The 21,425-nt window shown below is 56.8% G+C and overlaps 1 protein-coding gene across 3 annotated transcripts in view; it reads right to left on the reverse strand.

Annotated features, from left to right (window-relative positions):
- Positions 1-21,425, reverse strand: part of SLC39A11 (solute carrier family 39 member 11) — a 97,420-nt gene that overhangs the window by 8,077 nt on the left and 67,918 nt on the right. For all 3 annotated transcript variants that reach the window (XM_085304752.1, XM_085304749.1, XM_085304748.1), the window contains one exon: positions 16,009-16,078. In XM_085304752.1, coding sequence (XP_085160878.1) covers positions 16,009-16,078 — 70 coding nt within the window. The remainder of the gene's footprint in view (positions 1-16,008; positions 16,079-21,425) is intronic.

Here is a 21,425-nt window from a genome sequence, read left to right on the forward strand (position 1 = left end):
CACCACAGTTGTGCAACGACGGGTGCCTTCCAAGCGGCCCAGGAGGACCGGCAGCAACACCGAACGGGAGCAGAGGAGAGGAGCAAAGATGGGAAACGACCTGGGGCACAACTAGCCAGCGGAATAGATGCAGCTTTCRGGAGGTGGGAAGGGACGGGACAGTTACACGGACAACGCGACTGTCTCCAACGGGGACCACGCAAAGCGCAGGGCCGAGCAGGCACGTTCTGGGGAGGGCGCGTAGCCTTCTGCTCGCACAGCTCTGCCGGGGGCTGCCGGCAGCTGAGGAGCTTCCCCGGGTCTCTGCTGGAGCCTTGCTCCAGCCTCTCCAGCAGCTCCACCAGGATCGTTCCTGCGGCGGCACCTACCAGCACAGCCCACCGCTCACAGCTGCCTCCCTGCAAACRCATTGCACGAGACGTGCCCTCTGCTCGGAGGGGCAAATGCTCAGTTTCACCTGTCCGTATGTACATCCAAACCAGCAGTGGAAACAAAGCGCTGTTCTCCTGGCACTGGGACCTTCCCCAGGGCTGCTCCTCAGCAGCCACTTCCATACCTCCACTTGCCCCTTCCCTCTCTCTTAAAATTCAGGTATTTGGGCTCTGAACAGCTTGCCACGTGGTCTGTGTCACATCTGCTTGTCTGGCCCTTTGCCAATGTTAAATATACACCGCTCTGGATCTATACGCAGTAAACATTTACAATTTTAGGAAATTTTACCATTAATTTATCCCAAAGGCACATAAGCAAAGTTCAAAGTCATAAAAACTGCTCTCCCCCCTGCCTGCTGCAACCAGGACGTGAACTTTAGCAGAAGAACTAGAAATTCTTCGGCGTACATGAAACAGCTCCCCCATCCAGGAGGGTTGGCCATCCAAACCTCATCCCAGAACGAGCYGCCAGTCGTTATCACGAGAGCTCAGCTGGCGGAGGAAACTGCTCCAGCGGCGAGGTGGAAGGAGACGGTAGGTTCTCATGAGCAACGGTGCCAGCTCCTCCCTGCCTGCCTGCAAACAGCACGTTGCCAATGGCATGACGGCGGCTGGKGGCTTGGGAAGGGTCCTCCAGGGCTCAGGTGCCGATGGTGCTCATGTTCCTGTGCTTACCTGCTAGCAAGGGTCACGTCTGGAGTCCCTGAAGAGGAAAGTCATCTCATTTGTGACAGCAGAGTCTTCTTCGCACTTTCACCACAGCAGACTCCCTCCAAGGGAGAAGTCTCCTAGGACTGAAGCTGTTGGGGCTGTTCCCTCCARCTCCGTAACTTTCTCCCTTCCTCTCTGCTTTCTTCAAGCTTAAGACTGCAAGGCTAGGRGAGAACAAGCTACGTCCAGCAGCTCCGTGCAGTCCGGCTCCTCTCCCCTTCGCCGCGTTTCRCCCTCAGCGGCTCAGCAGCAAACAGCCCGGGCTTGACGCCTTCTCCGGCCCGTAGACAAGAGCGCTTGCAAGGCCCGACGTGCTCCTGTATTCATAGTATTCTGCTGTTACAGCAATTACATTTTCCATTTTTAAGAGCTTTACAAGTACCTGTTATTCTTCTCTAATTTGTTATTTGACGTTACCAGCGAATACGCAGGGCGCTACCGTCTCAGAAACCCTTCCAGTGGAGGAAGGGCCCTTGCTGAGCCCGGCTGCTTTCGCGGGGCGCACGTCGCTCCCCGGGCACGTTCCCCTGCCCACGGGACGGGTGTAACTCRGCACGCTACCAGCGGCAACAGCCGCAGTGATTCAACCGCCGAAATCCCCTTCCGGCAAACAGCTCACTTGAAACCTGACAGCTCTGTCAACACCACTGCAAGCAAACGTGTTTCTGTAGAAAATATGCTAAAACCCATATGTGGCTCAAACTGCACCACAAAAGCCATTCTTCGTTAGATAAATTACTGCGTTTACCGGGGTAAAATCTGTGCCCAAGAAGAGGAACCAGCCAGGACCCAGCTGCTCCCGAGGGCGACCTCAGCGGCGGGCGCGCGCGGGCTCCCGGCAGCCCGGGCTGCGGGTCCCCAGCCCCGGGGGCTCTTCTGGAAATCCCATCCAGGTGCTGACGAAGCGTCATCAGCCACCGGGGCCMGGAGCAGCACGGGAGGAGGGGATGAACCGTCCTCTTCCTCCTCGCACTTTGCTCACGCCGCCAGCGTGCGTTTTGAAGAGCTCATACTGACCATTGCAAAAGGTGCCCTAACATGGGGCAGGGCAAAAGCTTGCTCGAGGCTAAAAAATAAATGCACAACCCCCYCAAATGGTGTTTTCAAAGCGAACAAGCCGTTCTCAAGAGACATGGTTGAGCCACTACGTGAAACCAGACTCGGCAGGCCGCCSCGCGCGAGGACACCGGAGCCGCAACGGCGGCGGCAAGCCTTCGCGCCAGCACCGGCTCCKGCCCCCGCCGCCTCTTCTGCTCGCGATGCTCCGCTCCGCTCAACGAGAAAAGGGCCGGGTGGCCAAGCCGCAGCAGGAGAACCGGGCACACGTTATCCRGAACGACTAAACAGCGACAGCGCCTGCAGGCCGCGGTGCGCGGATGCCCGCGGCACAACCACGGCGCGTGCCCGCGGGCGCACAGCTCGCACAGCACAAACCCAGAGAGCTGCGAAGACACGCGAGGCGCCTCCAGACCGCGGCACCGAAGACGGTGCGTTAAGAAAGCACGAAATCCGCCTCCCTTTTACATCTCTTCCAGCGCATTCTGCACGCTTTCAGCATCCACAGCTACTAAATTGCAGAGCAGCTAAATCCCCCGCCCCGCCAAGCCCTCGGGGGCACACCTCGCTCGGAGCACACCACCTCCGAGCCCCGAGCTCCAGCTCCTGCTGACGCAAGCTCTGCTGATGGCACGCTACGACGACGCTTCCTCTGCGCCAGTGACTTGCCCGTATCGAATTGGCTCAGCGTTTTAGCCAAACGTCACTGGAGTTACGAGATCATCCAGATTAAACAGGCTTGGCCGCGCTGAGCGTTTTCTCGCCGTCTGGCAGGCTCCGGCATGGCTCGTCTCGATCTTTGGGAACAATCACACGGTAACTCCCYGTAAGTCTCCCGTGGATTAGGCTAGATTGATTGGATTTGACGTTTTATCCCTGCCAACGTCCAAACGCGCCCGCGCGCCGGCTCAGGAAGGGCCGGACGAGGATGCCTCGCGAACCCGGGCAGAGCCCGGCGGCCCCGCCGGCGCAGCAGCGTCGCCCGCGACCGCCGCGCTCGGCGCTCGGCTCCCCGGGGTTTTCCCAGCAGGGCGCCGAGAGCAGCGGACAAGGACACAAGGACACAAATGCAACATCGAGAAGCACGCAGAGAGCTGCAGGACCACGAACACATCGCTTCTCCTTCTTCAGGAGCGYAGCTTGAGGACCAAGCCCGCCCAAACTTAATTTTTTAATCAAAGTTACGGATTAATACAGGCACACCCACAAACGAAGTGTAATTTAATGATGTGGCTGCATCGATCTGGGGCAAGGCTAGAGCTGGAGGGAGAAACAGAACCTTATGAAGGTTATTAAAWTWTTTTTTTTTTTTTTAGAAATTAAGCACCCATAGAACCCGGGTGGTCTAAAAGCAGCGCTGGGATTATGGCCCACCTATTAAAATTCCCAGTAATATCTGCCAATTCACGTTTATAGCTTCTCACCTTTGTGAGAAGCTTTAAATCACAAGCACGTTTCGCATACAAGATTGATTCATGTCACGGAAATCCCAGTGTGGATCAAAAATTGGGGAAGAGGTACTACGTTTTAAAAAAAATTTTTTTTTTTTTTGAACTATATCTGCCAGCTCCGTTTCTGCCTCCTCCGAGCCGGGCCGGGAGCTCCAGAGCCATCCTCGGTGCTCACACGTGTGGCCCCGCACCCAACCGGCCGCCGTGGGGGGGTGTACCAAGCCCGTCCGTCCGTCCATCCGTCCGTCCCGCAACCCRGGACCGGGGACCCGTGTCCAGAGGCTCCAGAGCTGGGCAGCCGCGAGCACGCACAGCCCGTCTCGCTCCCAGGAAAGCAAAGCGTCGAGCAAGCGAAGGAGGACGAACCGAGTTAATAGAGACTCTGCTCCTCTCGCCTATTCCCGGGTGCCCACGCGGGGCCGCAGCGCAGCCACGCGTACCCTCCACCCGCGCGAAAGCACGTTCGGACGGAGCTGGGCTCTCGGCCGCGGGGCCGCCTGAGAAGGCAGCAAAGGGCGCACGAGCCGGCTGGGGTTCGGGCTAAGCGCCCCGGTCGCGGCTGGTCCCGGGGGGTCCCGTCCCCACCACCCCCGTCCTAGCGCCGCAGCCCCGGCCCCGGGGCAGGAGCAAACCTCGCAGCCGAAACTGCGCCGCGGGGCTTGCGGGCGCTTCCCCTGCTGCCCCGCTCGAACGCTAGCGGAGATTGGAGCCTCTATCTAAGAGCAAAATTAAAAGCAGTAAACCAGCTTCCCCTCTTCCTTCTCCTGCAACACCTCCGTTAAAACGTGCCGGGGGAGCGGGCGAAAGCACCAGGGCAGCCTGCTTTACACAGCCCTAAAACCTGGAACTAAACAATTTACTAACAGATGTAGCTATAAAAGGCCCCATTATCACATCCTGCTCAGTAACAATGTCCGCATTCAAATCGCTTCCCCTCCTCGGAGGGTTTATTTTTAAACCACAGTGCTAAAGAGAGGAACAGGCCACTGGGGCTGCAAAGACTAAAGCTCTTGTTCAAAGTGAGCCTTGTTTAGCATTATCTTGATAAGATAAACAAGGATAATGGCTTTTTCTTTCTCTGCYTTTTTTTTCCTTTGCCCTCTTTCTTTTATTTCAATGCGAACAGGAACTGAACCAGTGCACTTTGCAGATCAAAGCTGGGACCAGAGATTTCTGCAGTAACTTACTGGAGAACATGTGATTTCCAGCTGTTAACGTCCCCGGGCCACGGAGAGGACGGTGGTTCCAGCGGTTCCCGAGGCCTTGGCCAGGGCCGTCGCGGGTTCGAGGACGGCCGCTCGCCCAGAGCTTCACCACCAGCACCACCGTCCCAGGCTGCGGCTCTGCCAGGGCCCTTCGGTCCCAGCCTGCAGCATCCTCCACGGAGSCTCCACCGGAGCTACTATGAAGAASGGCCACCGTGCTCCTGCGAGAGCTTCCTCCGCAGCCGGCCCTCAGGGCAGGCATGGTCTGGGGAGGGTATGGCCACCTACCTGCTCCTCAGTGATCCTTCCCTGCACCGTTTCCACCTAGAATTGCCTCCAAGGTCAGCCTCCCCATCAGCTCCAGTGGAAAACGCGGACAGATGACAGACAGACACCCAGCGTGGTTGTATTCTCATCTGTGACACCCAAGCCCACACACACAGGGTGCTGGTCCCGGCACCGCGACCTCTGTGAAAGCCTCACGACTCGACTCTCATGAACACAGAGCTAAAACGCTCTGTCACTGCAGAGTCACCACGACCACCGTGGCATGGTCATTTGTAGGGGGGTCAGTTCACCCAGACAACGTCTGGTCGCTCAACGACCTGCTCCAAGAAAGGCTGGGCAGCTCCCGACGTTACCTCCTCCCGGAGAGGTACGAGAGCGGAGCAGCTCTGCGTTGAGCTCCCCTGCCCGGGCAGAGAAAGGTTAATGAGGTGCAAACCTGAGGGGTGCGAGGTGGGCACAGAGCAGCCACGGAGCAGCGGGCAGGCTCAAAGGCATCACTCACGGACGTGCACGCGAATGCACAGGCCAATTCGTCCACACGTCCTGCCACCAAAGCGCCCACACCCTCACCCCGACTGTCTGCGTCCCCCGGGAAAACCCAGAGCGCCCGGAGAACAGCCCGGACGGGGCCGCGCAGCAGACCCCAGTAAGCGAGGCCGATCACCGTGGGATTAGGCAATAAGAGCCAATTAAGAAGGTGAATCATGTGCTGCACCGTGCGGAGCAGCCGAACAGAGAGGCCATTGTCCACCGGCCCCGGCAGGGACCGGGCGCTTTGTCTGCACGGCTCTGCGGCTGGCTACTTCCGAGCCTCCTTCTTCCCGACTCTCATAAATGTGAATCCCAAGGGAAGTCAGAGCTTTGGGACAGCGTCTTGCAGGCTGCACGCAGCACGGCTGGGCAGCGCAGAGCGGCGGAGGAGGGCGGCCTGCGCGGGAGGGGGCTGCGCGGCTCTGCGGCCCCGCGGACTTGCTTTCCCAAGAGTTGATTACTCATGTCCAGAATGAATTTTTGGATAGTGAGTCCAGGCTGTCCTAGATGATCAATAACCCTTCTAGGCAGGCAGAGCTTATGCAAGGGGAGATGACTCAAAATGCTGATGTATAAATATCTAGAAGGCAGAAACATAAAGGACTAAGGGAGACTYCTTGGAAGAGGAGGTGGCTTCTGGGCAACTGGACTGATAGAAACGGGCACGTGAGTCTCCAGAAAAGACCACAGACACCAAGCAAAGGGAACAGAGGTCCACGTCATGCTTTGTGTTGTATCTGCATGCTGAGTGACCACCACAGAAAGAAGCAAGCAAGCATTRCACAGAATTTCCACAGAGCCAGATGTTACGTGGGATGCCAGCTGTCTTTCATAAGGATTACAAATTAACCAAAAACCCTCCTCAGTCTAGACACTTGAGTAAGAGAAGAAAGAAGAAGTGAGAGAGAAGAGTTGGGGAGACTATTTATACAAACTGGTGATGTAAATGCAAACACCAAGCAAGGGATTAGCAGCCAGCAGCCCAGTTCCCAATTACACGTTGGAGACTTTTTGCTAATAACGTGGGAGGTCTCTCTTCCCGCCACGCATGGCAATAAATAACGGTTACAGAACGCATCCCACCCCAGAAACATCCCTTGAACAAATCACAATATTCACACAAAAGGAGATGAGGTCACCACCGCTCCGATATGATTTCACTCTGCACAAACACACACATAAAGAGCCCRGACACCGACAACGGGAAAGGCACTGAGCAAACCGCTCGGCCTTCCCACCACCTGCGTGGCCCCGGGTTTCTCTTGCACACATAAACACGCTCCTCCTGCGAGCAAGAGGAACMGCGCGAGGAGCTGATGCTCTCCAGCCGCGCCAGCAGTCTCTGAAATCCTTCTGCACAGATGTGCACGACAGAGGCTGGACCGCCACGGCTTTCCAGCCAGATCTTCACCGGCAAGAGACACACAAACCAACGAAGAAAAACGAGCATTGCCACCAAACTTCCCRGTACAAATGCAGCGAAGCAGCTTCAGACTTGCTCATGCAAGCACCAGAGTTGGAGCAATTTAGCAAGAGGGCTTTCGTGGCATCTCCTCCAYCCAGCTCTGCCACGGCCTGCGTGACTTCAGGCAGGTTTTCCCTGATAAATCAGTGACACTGGGAGTCTCTAATTTTAGTTTTTGAATTTCAAAAACGGACAAAGCGTCCATCCTCACTGAAAGACCTTCCTGTGCGCAATTCAGCTGCTCTTGCATGACAGTCCCCGTTTACCTCTCCCCCTGCTCGGGGAGGTGGGGCGGTAGCGCAGCCCACGCCGGGGCAGTGGCCCAGCGATGCCCCTTCACGCATCTGCCGTGCTCCTGCAGCAGTGATGCAGCCAGGTACAGCCYCCTCCAGCTAAACTTATCTCCAGAAGGAGCAGCTGCCCCTCTATGCGACAGAAAAGCACCACAGTGAATCCAAGTGCCAGGCACAGCATCTGCCTGAACGGCTCGCCAGCAGCTAAGACCAAAGAGCACTTATAGCCCCACAATTCACAAATGTTTGTGATAGCAAAACTGAGACCCCAGCAGCAGTGGCAAGGCTGCAGTAACCAACTCCCCTTGCCGTTCAGAAGCACCTCCAGAAAGGGCAGTTGTCCATTGCCACCTGGCCCCAGAGCCGGACCCCAATCCACCGCCCACTCCAAGGCTGTGCAAGTGCAGGACAACACAGAGGCAYGAGCACAGATCCACCCTGACCTCCCAAGCTCGGCGGCAGCAGGATTGGTGTTGTGAGGCCAAGGTAAATTGCTGAAGACATAGTTGGCTGCCAAGAACTACCGAGGAGCCACTCTCGCGGCTGGAAGCCTGCCTGACAGCAACGGCATATCTGCAATGGTTTCCTTTCGTCAGGGGGCTGTGAACATACATTCGCCTTGGCACGAATCCCCTCAGTTCTGTTCAGCACTGGGATACAGAAGCATTCCTACAGGAAGAGGCCGTTTATCCATCATCCGGATCAACCGCTGTGTTGCAGGAGAGCGAACAAGGGTGGGCTGGAGCATCTGGGTTGCGACAGAGTAGCAATTCTCTAGCACTRTAAAGTCAAGAAGAATCTGGTTCTTGTTGGACTCCAGGGGTCTGGTTTAAACTGGGTAGGTTTCTTCTATAAATTTCAATTCACTCCAAATCCAGTCTCCAGCAACCAGAATCATGGTGACCAAATCCAGCTACCATATTTCTGGGGGACCAGTAAAACATTTGCGCTCCGGTCCAGATCCAAGGATTGGAAAACAACATCTTTGTTCTTTACCTGGGTATCTCCACATCAGACACCAAGCAACAAAGAGCAGTAAGACCAAGACTTAACCTCCAAGCATTGTACAAAGCGTAACCAGAAGGACCAGCTCAGCTCAAGAGCTAGCCCAAGCAGAGACAGTCCGATCTTCTGCAATGCTCAAGTTACCTGCAGGTAGACACGAGCTAATCCGGGCTGCCGAGGCCAGCTTTGCTCAGGTCTGTCTGYAGGTCGATAGACTATCCAGGCACTGCAGCAGAACAAACGCTTCCTGGTGTGGAGAACATCTGGTAGCTTTGAAGGCAGTTCAATAAAAACACTGCAGGCCACACAGGTTTTCCACTGCATTTTTTTCCCCTGAGTGCATGTGCAGATTTCTCTATTACAGACCCGGCCACTGAAGATAGCAGGGAGCTGTAGAAAGCTCCAGAGCTGCTTCATAAGAGGCTGAACATATTGATATGTTTGTTTCCATACTGACCTAACTATTCATACAGATCTCACTCACTCCCCAGTAACAATTTTTCTTGGATACAGGATTAAGCTAAAACATCGTGGTCAGTCTGGCACAGCTTCCATTTACCAGTGGTGAAAGTCTGTTCATCCGGGATAAGGAATGAGAAAGGAGGATATGGCACTCTCCAGCCTACAGCAACCCTTGRCTTGGCCTCACACTCAAGGCCATTTTGTGGGCTCTCATTTACTCTGCAAATCAAGGGTTTTGAGGAAGTTCAGCAGCATCTGCCAAGCTTTCAAATAGAAACGGGGAAATTTGATCCAAGATCACAAAACCTCCTGTGAAATGCTCTAAGAGCAGCAACCAGAGGGAGAAATACTGCATAATATATTTCTGCACATACTTGTTTGTAAACAGATCTCCTGAGGGTAAAGCATTTCAAGCTTGCCTTGTCTTGCTTTCCAGACAGACTTCAATTTCTAGCCATCCTGCTTCCTTTTTCTAATGACCAAGTAGTTTAGTATCTACTTACAATAAAACACTGTTTTACTAAGGATGAAGAGAGAATTACAAGGATTTTGCAGGGAGAAATGCACATGTTTATCACCTTTGCTGCTTTATCAGCATAAGTGTAGAGTATCTGTCCCTCGAAAGTCAAATCAGTATTTTCCATTGGGAACTCCTGCACTCCAGCAAACTGAAGACGAAAGCGCTTCCCAACCACCCAATCTCATTTAATCTGTCACCRAGAAGCCAATCTGCATATTCGTACATGGGGTTTGGGGCATCTGTACATTAGCCATGATGAAAAATGCAGCATCCGAAGGGTCAAAATCCRTTCACCTGCCCCACCTAGACAACTGCTCAAGGGATGCAGAAACGGTTAAAGGACAGCACTGCAGCTCCCTGCTACGTGCAGTCACCCTTCCTGTTTGTGCTGGGTGCTCWAAATAACGTCCAGCTCCACGGCAAGCGTTAGACGCTGGTGTGCCCAAAGCGCTGCTCAGGAGAAGCGGCGAGATGCGGGCAAGGGCGGCTCGGCCCCGGCGAGGGCTCCAGCGGTGCCGGGCTGACGCTGGGGCCATCTCAACAGCAGCTGCACGAGTCAGAGAAGCAAGGAGCATCTCATCTCCGGCCAGGGCTCTCTCAGCTCCCAAACACCCACCGTGTTGGAAACGGACCTGCATTTTCTTTCCTGCTGCTTTCCTGCACTTTGAGAGCTGCAAAGCCTCCCGGTCCTTGCAGAGCAGCAAGGAAAAACACTTACCATTCAGGAAAAATTTCCCTCAAGAAACCTGCCAGCTAGTTAACTTAATAACAAACATATACCTTCAGGGGAGGCTAATTAAAAGGTCCTTAATAACCATCTCCCAACAATTTTGTTTTGTAACCAGAGGCAAAGTTCGGCTTTAAGCTACACATCAGAAAAGAGCAGTCTGGCTGAGGAATAAGTATTCGTCTCAGCTCTTGGGGAAACGTGGAATTCCCCACCCGGCCCCACCTCGCGTCGCATCAGTAGGCGCTTTTTCTCCATTAGGTGTTTCTGCGCACGTCCTTGATCTGCTGAAGAGGCCGGCAGTGAGGCTGTAACCCACCTTTTCATCCCACACACGGAACTTCTTTACAAGCTCCGCCGTGGATCTGCTCATAAGGAAGAGCCAGAGCCTGTGTGCGCGCACGAGAGAGAAATCCAGCGCGCGTCTTCTGCTGTCTCCCAGACCACAATGATTTCCATTCATTCAAAGAAAACACAGTACAAAATTTTTGCCTGGTTTCAATCTCCGTACATTAATCAAGCCTCAGCCTTTTTTTTTCCCCCAGCCTGAGAGACACAGCGTGGGAGGCACAGGCTGTCCCATGAAATAATATTTTCCAAGTCAAAGTCTGCCTGTCAGCTCAAAGCCTCTTTTCTGTCTGTTTTACCAAAGCTGGACGGGAAACGATCTGCGGGCACAACGGAGGGGACCGGGGCCAGCGCCCGCCGCCGGGGGCTGCTCACTGGGCCCAGTGYGCAACGAGAACTTCAGCGCGACTCGAGCGCCCTGGCGTTGCTGTAATTCGCAGGAGAACCAGGCGCTGCCTCGACGAGCTCGCGGTTCGAAGGAGTAGAGAGCGCCAGCTCCCGCCGCGGGCGCCCGCTTCGCCGGGGCGGCAACGCCGAGAGCACTGCGCGGGTGCGGACGCGGACTTAAATCCCTTCGTCGGTTTTCTGAAGCCAGGAAGCGGCAACGACACCGGCCCTGGCGCCCTGCCCGCCGCGGCCGCCCGCTCCGGCCCCGGGAGCCACCCGCACGCGCGCCGCGGCGGGGACGAGCCCCGCGGGAAAGCAGCCCGCGGGGCAGCCGGCTCCCCCCCCCCGAAATGCAGTCACCCTGCGCCCTGACACAGAGCTCTGCCACGTGYGTACATCACTTGCGATCTGAATTATTCACATCAGCAGCATCCTACGACGAGCAGGTGGCCAAGTCACGCACAGCTTAATAAAATATTTCATCCTATTTTTTAAGCTTTTAGCCCTTTATATGCGCCGCCTGCTCAAAGTAATCTACTGCATTTTACCTTATATCGGTTTCATCCATTTTAACGTTCTTTCGCACCTCACCTCTGCAGCAGGAAGAGCAGCCCCCCGCTACGGATTTTGCCAGCGCAAAAGCCGCGTTCAAGAGTTCAGCGCGTTTTCTCCAGGCTTAGCCGGGAGCCGCGCGAGCGGGGGCCGCGGGAGCGCCGCTGACACCCCCTCGCGCCGGCCGCCCGGCCTCGGGACGGCTCTGCCGTGGCGCCTCGCCCCCGCACCGCTCCGACGCCGGCCCTTCGCTCTGCTCCCGCGGCGCTCCGCGGGGACGYGGAGTTTTCCACCTCGGTCATGGATTTAAAAGTAAAAATGCACGATAGGCTTTTGGGGAGGARAAGTGCAAAATAACCCCCTCAACGCCTCCCCTCGCAGCACCGCCCCAAACTAAAACCGAACCGGCGCTGACAAACCCGCCGTTCCCAGCGTCTCCGAACAAGGATCCCAGCAAAAAGCGCGCAGGCAAGCCTGTTCGCAGCACTTGCCCGTAGCTTTGAGCTTGATTTTCCAGCCTTAATACTCACCTTTTATCCGCCCAAACGGGAAGGCAGGCGGCTCGCAGCGCGCTCCTCCTCGGGCCGGCCCGAGCCGCAAGCGGAGCCGCGACCGTCTCGGCTGCGGGCRTTTCCCACGCCGGCAGCGCGAGGCCTGAAGCCGAGGGGAAAGAAATCCCTTAGCAGGAAAGCAGAAGAGGTTTCCGCAGACCGTCACGTTGTCTCGGCCTTCTCCAAAGGGACGGCGGTGGGAAAACCTCCGAGCAACCCGGTCAGAGGGCTGCAGCGACCATCACGAGGAAGCGCCGCCGCGACCGCGCGGCAGATCCGCGCTCACCCGCCGCGCTGAGCTCGGCCGCCGCTCACCGCGCGGGCGACGCCGGGACGCTCCCGCCGCAGCCCCGGCCCCCCCGTGCCGCGGGGCGCCGAGCTCCCGCTCCAAGGGCCCCCTCCTGCCCGGCGGGGGCTCATCGTAGAGACGTTTCCCTGCTAAAAGCGAAATCGCCTGCCCAAGCTCTCGGCGAGGTTTTCTGCTCGCTCTGCTGCAGCGTAACACAGGCACGCTGGGGCGCTCCGGCTATTCCGACCCAAGAAATTAATTTTATGGTGAATTTTGCCTCAACGGAAAAATAACGAGGAAGAGCCGATGCTCCTTAAGAAAACAGATTTGGCTTTTGAGCACTTGGACACGTCATGCTCGCAAATCGTGCTGAAGTACACGAAGGGGGAAAGAAGAACCGTGACTACGCTCCAGCGTCCCTGCTCCGGCCCCCGAGGGGCCCCACGAAGCGCCGGGCTCGCCCCCGACGAAGCAGACGTCGCCGGGCACGGAAGCGGGGCACTTCAGCTTTTATTTATTTATTTTTGTTATTTAAAAAAAGGGCCTAGGCGCGCTGCCCGCGGGAGCCTCGCGGGGACAGCTGGTCTCTGCTCCGCAGGAGGAGGACAGATGCACGCTCGCACGCAGCGCGGGAAAACCAGCCCCGCTGCCGAGGCTCCACGTTACCGGGGCTCAGTAACACATTTCGTCAGCTGCCTCTGACACAGCAGACGAAACGGGTGCCCCCCACACCACAAGCAATAAACGAAAACTAAAAAAAAAAAAAACCCAAAGAGCCGTAAACCAGAGGGCGAGTCCTGGCACGGCTCCTCTGCCAGCGAAAAGCAGCGGCAGCCGGGAAGAGCGAGACGCGCAGGAACGGACTCTGCACACCCGGTGGCAGCAAAGAAACGCGGAGAGCGCGAGAGGAGGCCGGGCTGCCGCCGGGACGCTCCCGCCGCCGGGATGCTCCCGCCACCGGGATGCTCCCGGGACGCTCCTGCCGCCGGGACGCTCCTGCCGCCGGGACGCTCCCGGGACGCTCCTGCCGCCGGGACGCTCCCGCCGCCGGGATGCTCCCAGGACGCTCCTGCCGCCGGGACGCTCCCGCCGCCGGGATGCTCACGGGACGCTCCCACCGCCGGGATGCTCCTGCCACCGGGACGCTCCCAGGACGCTCCTGCCGCCGGGACGCTCCCGGGACGCTCCCGCCGCCGGCAGCCCGGCCGAGCCCAGCACCGCAGTCGCAGGCAGCTCCAGCTAGCGCACAGGGTTTTTTGTTTTTAAGCAAGCCCCAGGCATATCTCTTGGATAGAAAATCAGCTAAAGAGCTATTCTTGGCAGTGCCGTAGTTTGCTTCGCGTGTGCAAGACTTCCATCGGTCGGCCAAGCATTCGAGCTCATCGGCGAGCTCATAAACGCTTCTCGCCACGCAAAGTTCGAACTCGCCAGCCGTCCTGCAAGGCGGCTCCRCTCAGCTCCAGCTCAGCACAGTATTAACAGTTAGTCACCCCCGGGGTGGGGGGGCGAAGGCAGGATGGAAGAGGCAAACTGAGTCACRCATCTTTCTCAGTAAAATGCTATTTTAAAATTAATGGACAAGGGGAGGCTCATGACTGCCGTGCCCCCTAACAGCTGAGGCTGACCTAGGAGCAATTTCCCTTCCAAATGCGTCAAAAGATTTGACTTTATTTCTCACATGAGCTCAAACCAAATGCAATTCCACTGTAACATTTTAAGCCTACTTAATACAAATCAGCTACCCAGCTGAGTTTGCCGAGTCGGCCCGTAGCGATCCGACGCTCTCAACGGTTACGCTAAAACTCTGGAACAAAACGATCGGCGCTGTGCTCGTGCCCCGCGGCTGCCGGCGGGCAACGGGACGCCCCCAYGGCTCACTGTGCCAGGAGCCGGCGAGAATTTAAATCTGCGCTCTCGCCGCCCCCAAGTAGGTTCATGCACTGAGCAGTTTTTGTTCTGCCTGCAGATGACAACGATAGGCAGATTGATGGCAACGAAGTTATTTTGTCTCCCTTCGCAGCTGACTAAATTTGCATTGCTGTTTTCATAGTACAGATTCCACCTTTCATCATGATTAATGCTGTTGTAAATACAGAGAAAGAACCAGCTGCTTCTGGCTTCTCAGCTTTTACTGAGCAGCTGATGAAAACAAGTCCTTTTGTTAGAGCATCTCGAGAGCCTCCACCGGCTTCACGAAGAGCCTTTTATTTCAAAAGGCTGGAGAACGGCCGTTTCCATCGCTGCTGCTTTGCGCCTCCCTCGTCACAAACCCGGACTGTATCGGCCGTAACCGAGCGGAGCCCGGCGGCCGCCGGCTGCGAGAGCGTCGGAGCAACGCGCAGGCGAACGCAGCGGCCCGGACGCCCGCGAGCTCGCCGGACGGCGCGGGGAGCCGCGGCGGGTTTCCCGGCCGGCCGCCGAGCGCTGCCAGCGGCTCCGTCCCCCCGCACGGCCCCCCCTTCCCAGGCTTCCCCCTGTTCTCCCATTTCTTTAGCAATCGCCTCCATCAGCTGAGAAGTTTCAGCTCCAGCTGGGGGGAGCAGCAGGATTTTTCCAGCTTTTATTCGCAGCGAAAGTGCAGCTTTCGCCGCTGCCTAGTGCAAAAACACCTCCAAAGCACAGAATCAGCAGTAATCTGGGGGCTGCACCAACGCCCCGCGTTCACGTCTGTCCTGGAGAGAAGCACAAAACACTGCGCGCTAACGTGCAAGCACGTCGGTGCCGTAAAAACCCAAGCACGGGCACGAGCCACGGCTGGAGGCCGGCGCGCTGCCGAGCCCCGCGAGCAGGTCTGCAGAGACGCCCGCAAGCCTGCGGGTCTTTATTGCCACCAATTAAAGAGGCTTCTTCTAGCAGCTCATGCAATTTGTGCTCTAAATATTACTAAAGCAATTTTGCAGGCTGTGCTGCGGACAAACGTTCGCAAAAGAGGGAGCGACAGGGCTGAGCTCTGCGAGCAGGGGGCAGAGGTTCGGCGGCGGCGCCGGCCGCCCTGCCTCGCCTCGCCCTTCAGGCTGCAGAGACGCSCGCTTGCCTTGCACGCCTCCGGGGAAGCACGCTCCCCCCGGCGATGGGACGGCGGGTGTCCGCAGGGAAGCCCGGGAAGTTTGCGGAAAACCTCGGCGTTTCTCCGAAGGACGAGCGCAGGGTAAACCGGGAGCTCGCGGGGAGCGGCCTCGCCGAGGAGGCCGGGAAGCGGCGCCGAGCCCCAGCACGGCCGCCAAGCCGGGCGCTCCGGCGAGGAGCCGGGGAGGCACCGGAGAGCAGCACGCTCCCGCCCTCGGAGGAGCCGGGAAGCTCCCCGCTCGCCTTGCTCTCGACCGCCTTTAAACGCTCGCTCCCGGCCCCAAGCAGAGGGACCGAGGCTGCACAGAAAAACTCCAGGCGGCATCCCGAGGAAGGGGGTTGAGGAGGAGGAGGAGCGGGGAGGGGGGTTCAGCCTCACCACCTCAAACCCGCCGATGCTGCAGACGCGCTGGCGGCGCCTGGGAGGAGATCAGACGCGCGAGCAGGACGCCAAACTAAGGAGGCAAGGAGCAGGAGGGAGAAGCACACGGGTGACGGTTGTAGGACCRTCCCCCTCCATCTCCAGCGCTTCCCGTCCGCCCTCCCGGCGGAAGGGCCTGCTGCGGCGGAGCCGGGCGGCGAGCGCGGGCCGCGGCTGGTAGCGTCGTACAGGGAGACGGCTTCCAGGAGAGGAAAGCACGCGCAGAGCAGAGACGTCCTCGGGGCTTACCTGGCGCTCTGAAACGTTGCCGATGCTGATTTTCCAATAGCCCCAAATCCAACTCCAACTGCCAGACCCTCTGAAACAGGAGGGAGAAAAAGATTAAATTCAAATCCTGCAATAACCCCGCAGCTCGACAGTCTGGCCCTGTCCCCTTGGCTGTGCTCGAGGCCAGCAAGGATTGGCAGGAACGTCGCAGCAATGCTCTGGATGACGTTGTTATCCCTCTAATTTTAGTCATAGCTCTTTGGAAGTCCCAAGAATTACTCCATTTTAGCGATGAGGTGCTCACACAGCACAGCAAGGTGTGTTTCTGACCACAGAAATGGGGTTTCTGACCCCCGGAAATGGGAAACAGCAGCTTTGCAATGGGAAGCGCTCTGTGCACGCAGCGGATTTGCAGTCTGTTATACACAGGCAGGCACGTAACGCGAGGCATCGCCACGCTGCCTGGAGTACTGCCGAGTGCTCTCCGCTAAGAACCCAAAATCGTACGGTAGTTTCTTAGGAAGCTAGCACACAGAGAAGAGATTTCTATATTTATTATAGAGTACACCGGAGGRGAAAGATCACAGTTCCCAAGAGCTTAAAGGCTATTTTAATGAGGGAYGTAGCAGTGAGAAACACCAAAGTCTATTTAAAAATATTCAGGCTCAGCAAATCTCTCTGCAGAAAGTCACCTTTTCAAAGYGTACTGTTAACCAGCGCCGCGGGGGAGATCGTGGAAGTGCCAGACGCCAGCTAACTCATCTCCCACTGAACTCTCCGGGACGGGAGCTGAGCTAAGCCACGACCAGACCCMGCAATGCCACCTCCTGAATTTCTGCTCTCCTCTTCCCGACTGCTGGCACGATGCCCTTACAAACATCTCAAAGCCAGMAGGAAACCCAGCCTCCATGACACATCGAGACCAGCGCCACGGAAAATAATCACAGACAGAGTCACATCATTGACAAAGGCAAGTTTCCTTACGCTCTTGCGTGGCATCAGCCCTCGCTGCAGCGACAGCAAGTCTGGGGGAAACCAACTCGATCTTCCCCGATCCATCCTAATGTCGCGCTGGGCACAGACAACACAGGATCAGCGGGAAGAAAAATGCCCACCTTGCAGGTTCTTTTAGATTACAGTTTATCACCTAAATCCCCAACAAAAATCAGCTGCTCTGCGGTGGAGCCCCTCCGGCATTGCACCAAGCACCGGAGACCTGCAGTCTGCCGCTGCTTCCTTGCAGGGGCTCCTCAAGGACAWTGTCCCCATCTGCCCAGCTCCCAGCGCATCCTCTCTGTTCTCCTTCTCAAACCTCTCTCACCCTCTCTCAAACTTCTCAATGTTCCCTCCCATTGCTGGAACAACTCCTCTTTTCCTTCTAGAAAAGATCTTGTATTGAGGTATCTTCTATTCACCCTGCTTGMGCAGTGGGGTTGGACTAGATGATCTCCAAGGGTCCCTTCCAACCTCAACCATTCTGTGATTCTGTGAGAAAGGGTCAAAGCATTGCTACTTTTTCTTTTGTTCAAAATCCACTTTTTGTTTTTGTAGGAGCTYTTCTTGTATTGCTCCCCTCCAAGCAAGGCGTGGGGAGAACACTCAAAGGACAAAAGCAAACCCGTGTGTGTAGCTCGATGCTGGAGTGGATTTTCCAGCCTTCAAAGGAGGCAGTTACCCACGCAGACCATTCTGGCAGCYGCACAAGGGGACGGGGAGACTCTTCAGATGAGCATTCAAACAGGTTGAAAATGTCACTGAAAGCATGTGTCTGTACATGCAAGGATAAGGTCTCMGAAGAACAGAACCTCGTGTGTGTTTGTGATCTTTTACATTTCCAGTTGCCTTGGAAACACACTATAAAAAGCAGCACTAACTGGAATTATTATGGCATCTGCATCCTATGTTCAAAGCTGAGCACGTAGAAGTTGAAACACTCTACAACTCCTTAGAGCTCGGATCTGTGTTTCATGCCAATGTTTAGGATGGAGGCAGAGAAAACCAAATCAGGAATCTACCCTAAGTACCAGTTTACAGAGCCGGGGAACTCCTGTTCGTCCCTGAAATACCAGGACTGGGTGATAATTCAATCTAGTAAAGCAGTCGGTGCAAGCGGAGACGCACTGGGCACGCCGCCAYACCGAGGGCGGCTTGTGCACAGCGCCCGCGCTGCCCGCCCGCGCCGTGGGGACCCCCTGCCCGGAGGACACACGAGCAGCTGAGGGCACCAACAGCGATGACGGACGGCTGCTGCTCACAAACGGTTTGCACCTGCGGATGGTGAAGGGCTCCCGACATCTCTGCTTCGCAGGGCAGGCAGTTAAGCAAACTTTGGGAGAGGAGGAGCGGCGGGGGGATCTTTTTAAAGGCACTTACTGGCTACGAGGATGTTACGAACCACTGCGTAAGCAGGTCTAGCATTGCTCCTGCTGAAAGATTTTTTTTTCAAGTACTAATTTGTGTAAAAAACAAAAAAAGTCCAGACAGAGCGGAGAGATCACAGCCRTTCTCCCCGCTGCAAAGTCATCTCAAGGAACAAGAAACTCAGTAGCACAATCAATGAAAGTACACTCAAAGAAATTCCACATGCATGGGAACAAATTACGGGAAATTAAAAATCAACAGCTGGTGCGTAGGAAACTGCTTGTTTGGGGAGGGAGAGGGAGCCGCTGGCGGAAGCTGCGGGAGGGTTCAGGCGCTCACCACCAGCGAGAGGAGCAGGACAGGGCAGCGTCCGGCAGCAGCCACAGGCTCCTTCAGCTCCTGACTTTGCCCAGGGAACCCAGGTCGTTTGGGAAACCTCTAACTATATATTACATGACCACTCAGCCCACTGCAGCGACTCGTTTCAAATACTTCATTTTAAAAGGGTTGAAAAACCCTGCCAAGGTCGCACGGTAACTTTACCACTGTAAAGATACAGGTTTAGCCTCTTTCAAAGCAAASGTCAAACCTCAGAACTACTCCAATTTGCAAATACACAGAGATTTACGTGGAAAACAACCAGGAAGAGCTCGCTGCCAGTTCCTCCACRCTCAAAGCTCGCGCGGGCTCAGCTGTCCCTGCAGCTCCTCTCCCACGGATCCGGCACATATTCCAATTACAAGGAGCCCAAGCAACTACGCTCCAGGTTGGAAAGGACATGGAGAGAGGAAGTTTCACGCTTCTACGTCAGACAGGCCGTGTTGAAGGCCCTACAGATGGATGTCTAGACATCACCGAAGACGGACATGGGAGAGCTCGTCTCATTGCTCCGTTGAAGACTCAGGCGTCAGTCTGAAAAACAACCRGCCTAGTGCAGCTTTCCGTTCTTGGCACAATCTGGCTTTAAACGCTGTCCGTTCGACCGCCTTGGCTGGCCAGATTTCCTCAAGAAATAAGGTTTCTGCAATTACTTTTGTGCCTGTCTCCCGGCGGTAATTTTCCAACACATCCTGCAATTTCAATCCAGCCCTGCCACAGGAGTGCTGAACTCAGAAAATACCTAGTTCTGAGAAAACAGAGCCTTGGAAGGGCAAAGAACACACTCTTACACCGCAGGTGGCCCGTCTCCGGAGGAGGGACAACGCAGCCAGCCCGATCCCGGCGGAAAAGGCGAGCGAGCCCGCGCTGCGGCCCCCCGCGAGCTGCAGGCGCCGGGCCCGAGTTACAGGCTCCGASTCGCGGACGACGCTACCAAGCGCAAGCGCTGCCGGTGCACCGAGCCTCCTCGGCTCTGGGAGGTCGACTCTGCTGCCGCGCGCAGCTCGGGCGAGGAGGGAGGAGGCTGGGCTCCCCCGGCAGCCGCTCCTGCGACGCGGGCGCGCGCCGGAGCGCGGCTTTGCGCAGACCCGGCCGAGCGCCCGCGGCTCCACGGACAGCGCTTCCACGAAACCCCCAGCGTGCACGAACCGGGCGCTGCCTCCTGACACTCGCTCATCAGAAAAGCAAAAGACAACTCCTGAAAACGTCGGTAGGGAGTTGTCCGAGAGATACTCCCGTCTTCTCGTTTGGCCCAAGGAAGCCGGGCAGATTCGGGCAGATTCTCCAATGAGACGATTTTGCCTTACCTGCCTCCCGCCCTGCTCCTGGCAGCAGGCGCCGCGGGGTCGACCCCTTCCACGCGCCCCAGCGGGCCCAGCTGCAGGATTTGCGCTGGCTCACTGCTCCACGAAGGGCAGGGGCCAGGGTTTCGGGGACGTAGGAGAGGAGGCGAGGCAGGACCACGCGTCCCACAGGGAACCTTTCCGTGCAGGGCAGGGTTTGCAGAGGGTTGGAGGCTGGAGCACGTGTCAGCCCCTCTCACAAGCAGGCGCTGCAGAGCCAGAGGGTGCCTGCTCGGGACGCCTCGTTAGACAGCAAGCTCAGGCCCGCGACGCGGTGGAAACACCTCCATCGGCGCTCCGTTCCCCTCGCAGAGCCCCTTCCCAATCCCGCCGTCGCGGCCCGCTTGCGGACGGGCTACGGGAGCGGTGCAGGAGACCTGGGACGGCCAGCAGCAAGCGCTGGCAGCGCCGCCAGCCTGATCGCGAYGGACGCGGGACACGTCGGCTGCAACACAGCCAGCCTGGACAAGGGCAACGAGCAAAATAGAAAAATAACTTCATAACAGCACTGGGCTAAAGCCTTCCTTTTGCTTTCAAAAGGAAAATCTCTCTGCAATAAATCTCTCATTTTTTAAAGCAGCAATAAATTTTAGTTTGATGGAGGAACRGGGAAGGCTCCGGGCAGACCAGACTCGCTACTCAGACACACGCCAATGGCTCGGTGCGTGCCTGGTATTCGATCAAGGGTGAGCAAAACCCCRAACTATGCAGAACCTGGGACGCAAAGAGATTCCAACCATCTGCTTTGAACACTGCTCCTTTGCTCCCACTCTCTCAGATTATCCATTTTGTGTTAAAACGCTTGGCCCAGCCCTGCCTCGGAGGCAGAACGAGCCAGAGGACTCGCTGGGACAAGCTGGCTTGTGCAGCAAAAACCAATTTCCATATCTCGGATCAGCAGGGCTCCAGAGGGGCCACAACCCATTTGTCTGCAAACACGTATACGATGCAAATGCCGTGCAAGCTTGAAGTTCAAAGGATCGGCTGGAAAGTGGAACAGCTTACTATTTCGCATCAAACCTTCCCCTTATCACCCATCGCACAAGTCCCTGCGAGCTTGCCAAGCTGAAAGAAGCGGCTGAAATTAAGCAGACTGCTGTTTTTAATCCTATTCACGGCAGCTTACGTGGCAAGGCAGGGATCCCAGGGTAACGCCTCGGCGAGGCCCCCTCGCTCTGCTCCTTCCCGGGCTGCAAGCAGGCGGCCGCGAAGCTGAGCCGCGTTGCAGCCCGTGCCCTGCGCCTCCACGGGCCTCCTCCCYCCCGCCAGCCCTGCGGACGGGCCGCGGGGCCAGCTGAGCGCGGCGACCGAGCGTGACACGGCCTCGGGCTGCCGCCACGGAAAGCYGCTCGCGTC

The sequence above is a fragment of the Rhea americana genome, unplaced genomic scaffold (assembly GCF_003343005.1).
Source record: "Rhea americana isolate MKP2758 unplaced genomic scaffold, rheAme1 scaffold_21, whole genome shotgun sequence".
Classification (NCBI taxonomy): Eukaryota; Metazoa; Chordata; class Aves; order Rheiformes; family Rheidae; genus Rhea; species Rhea americana.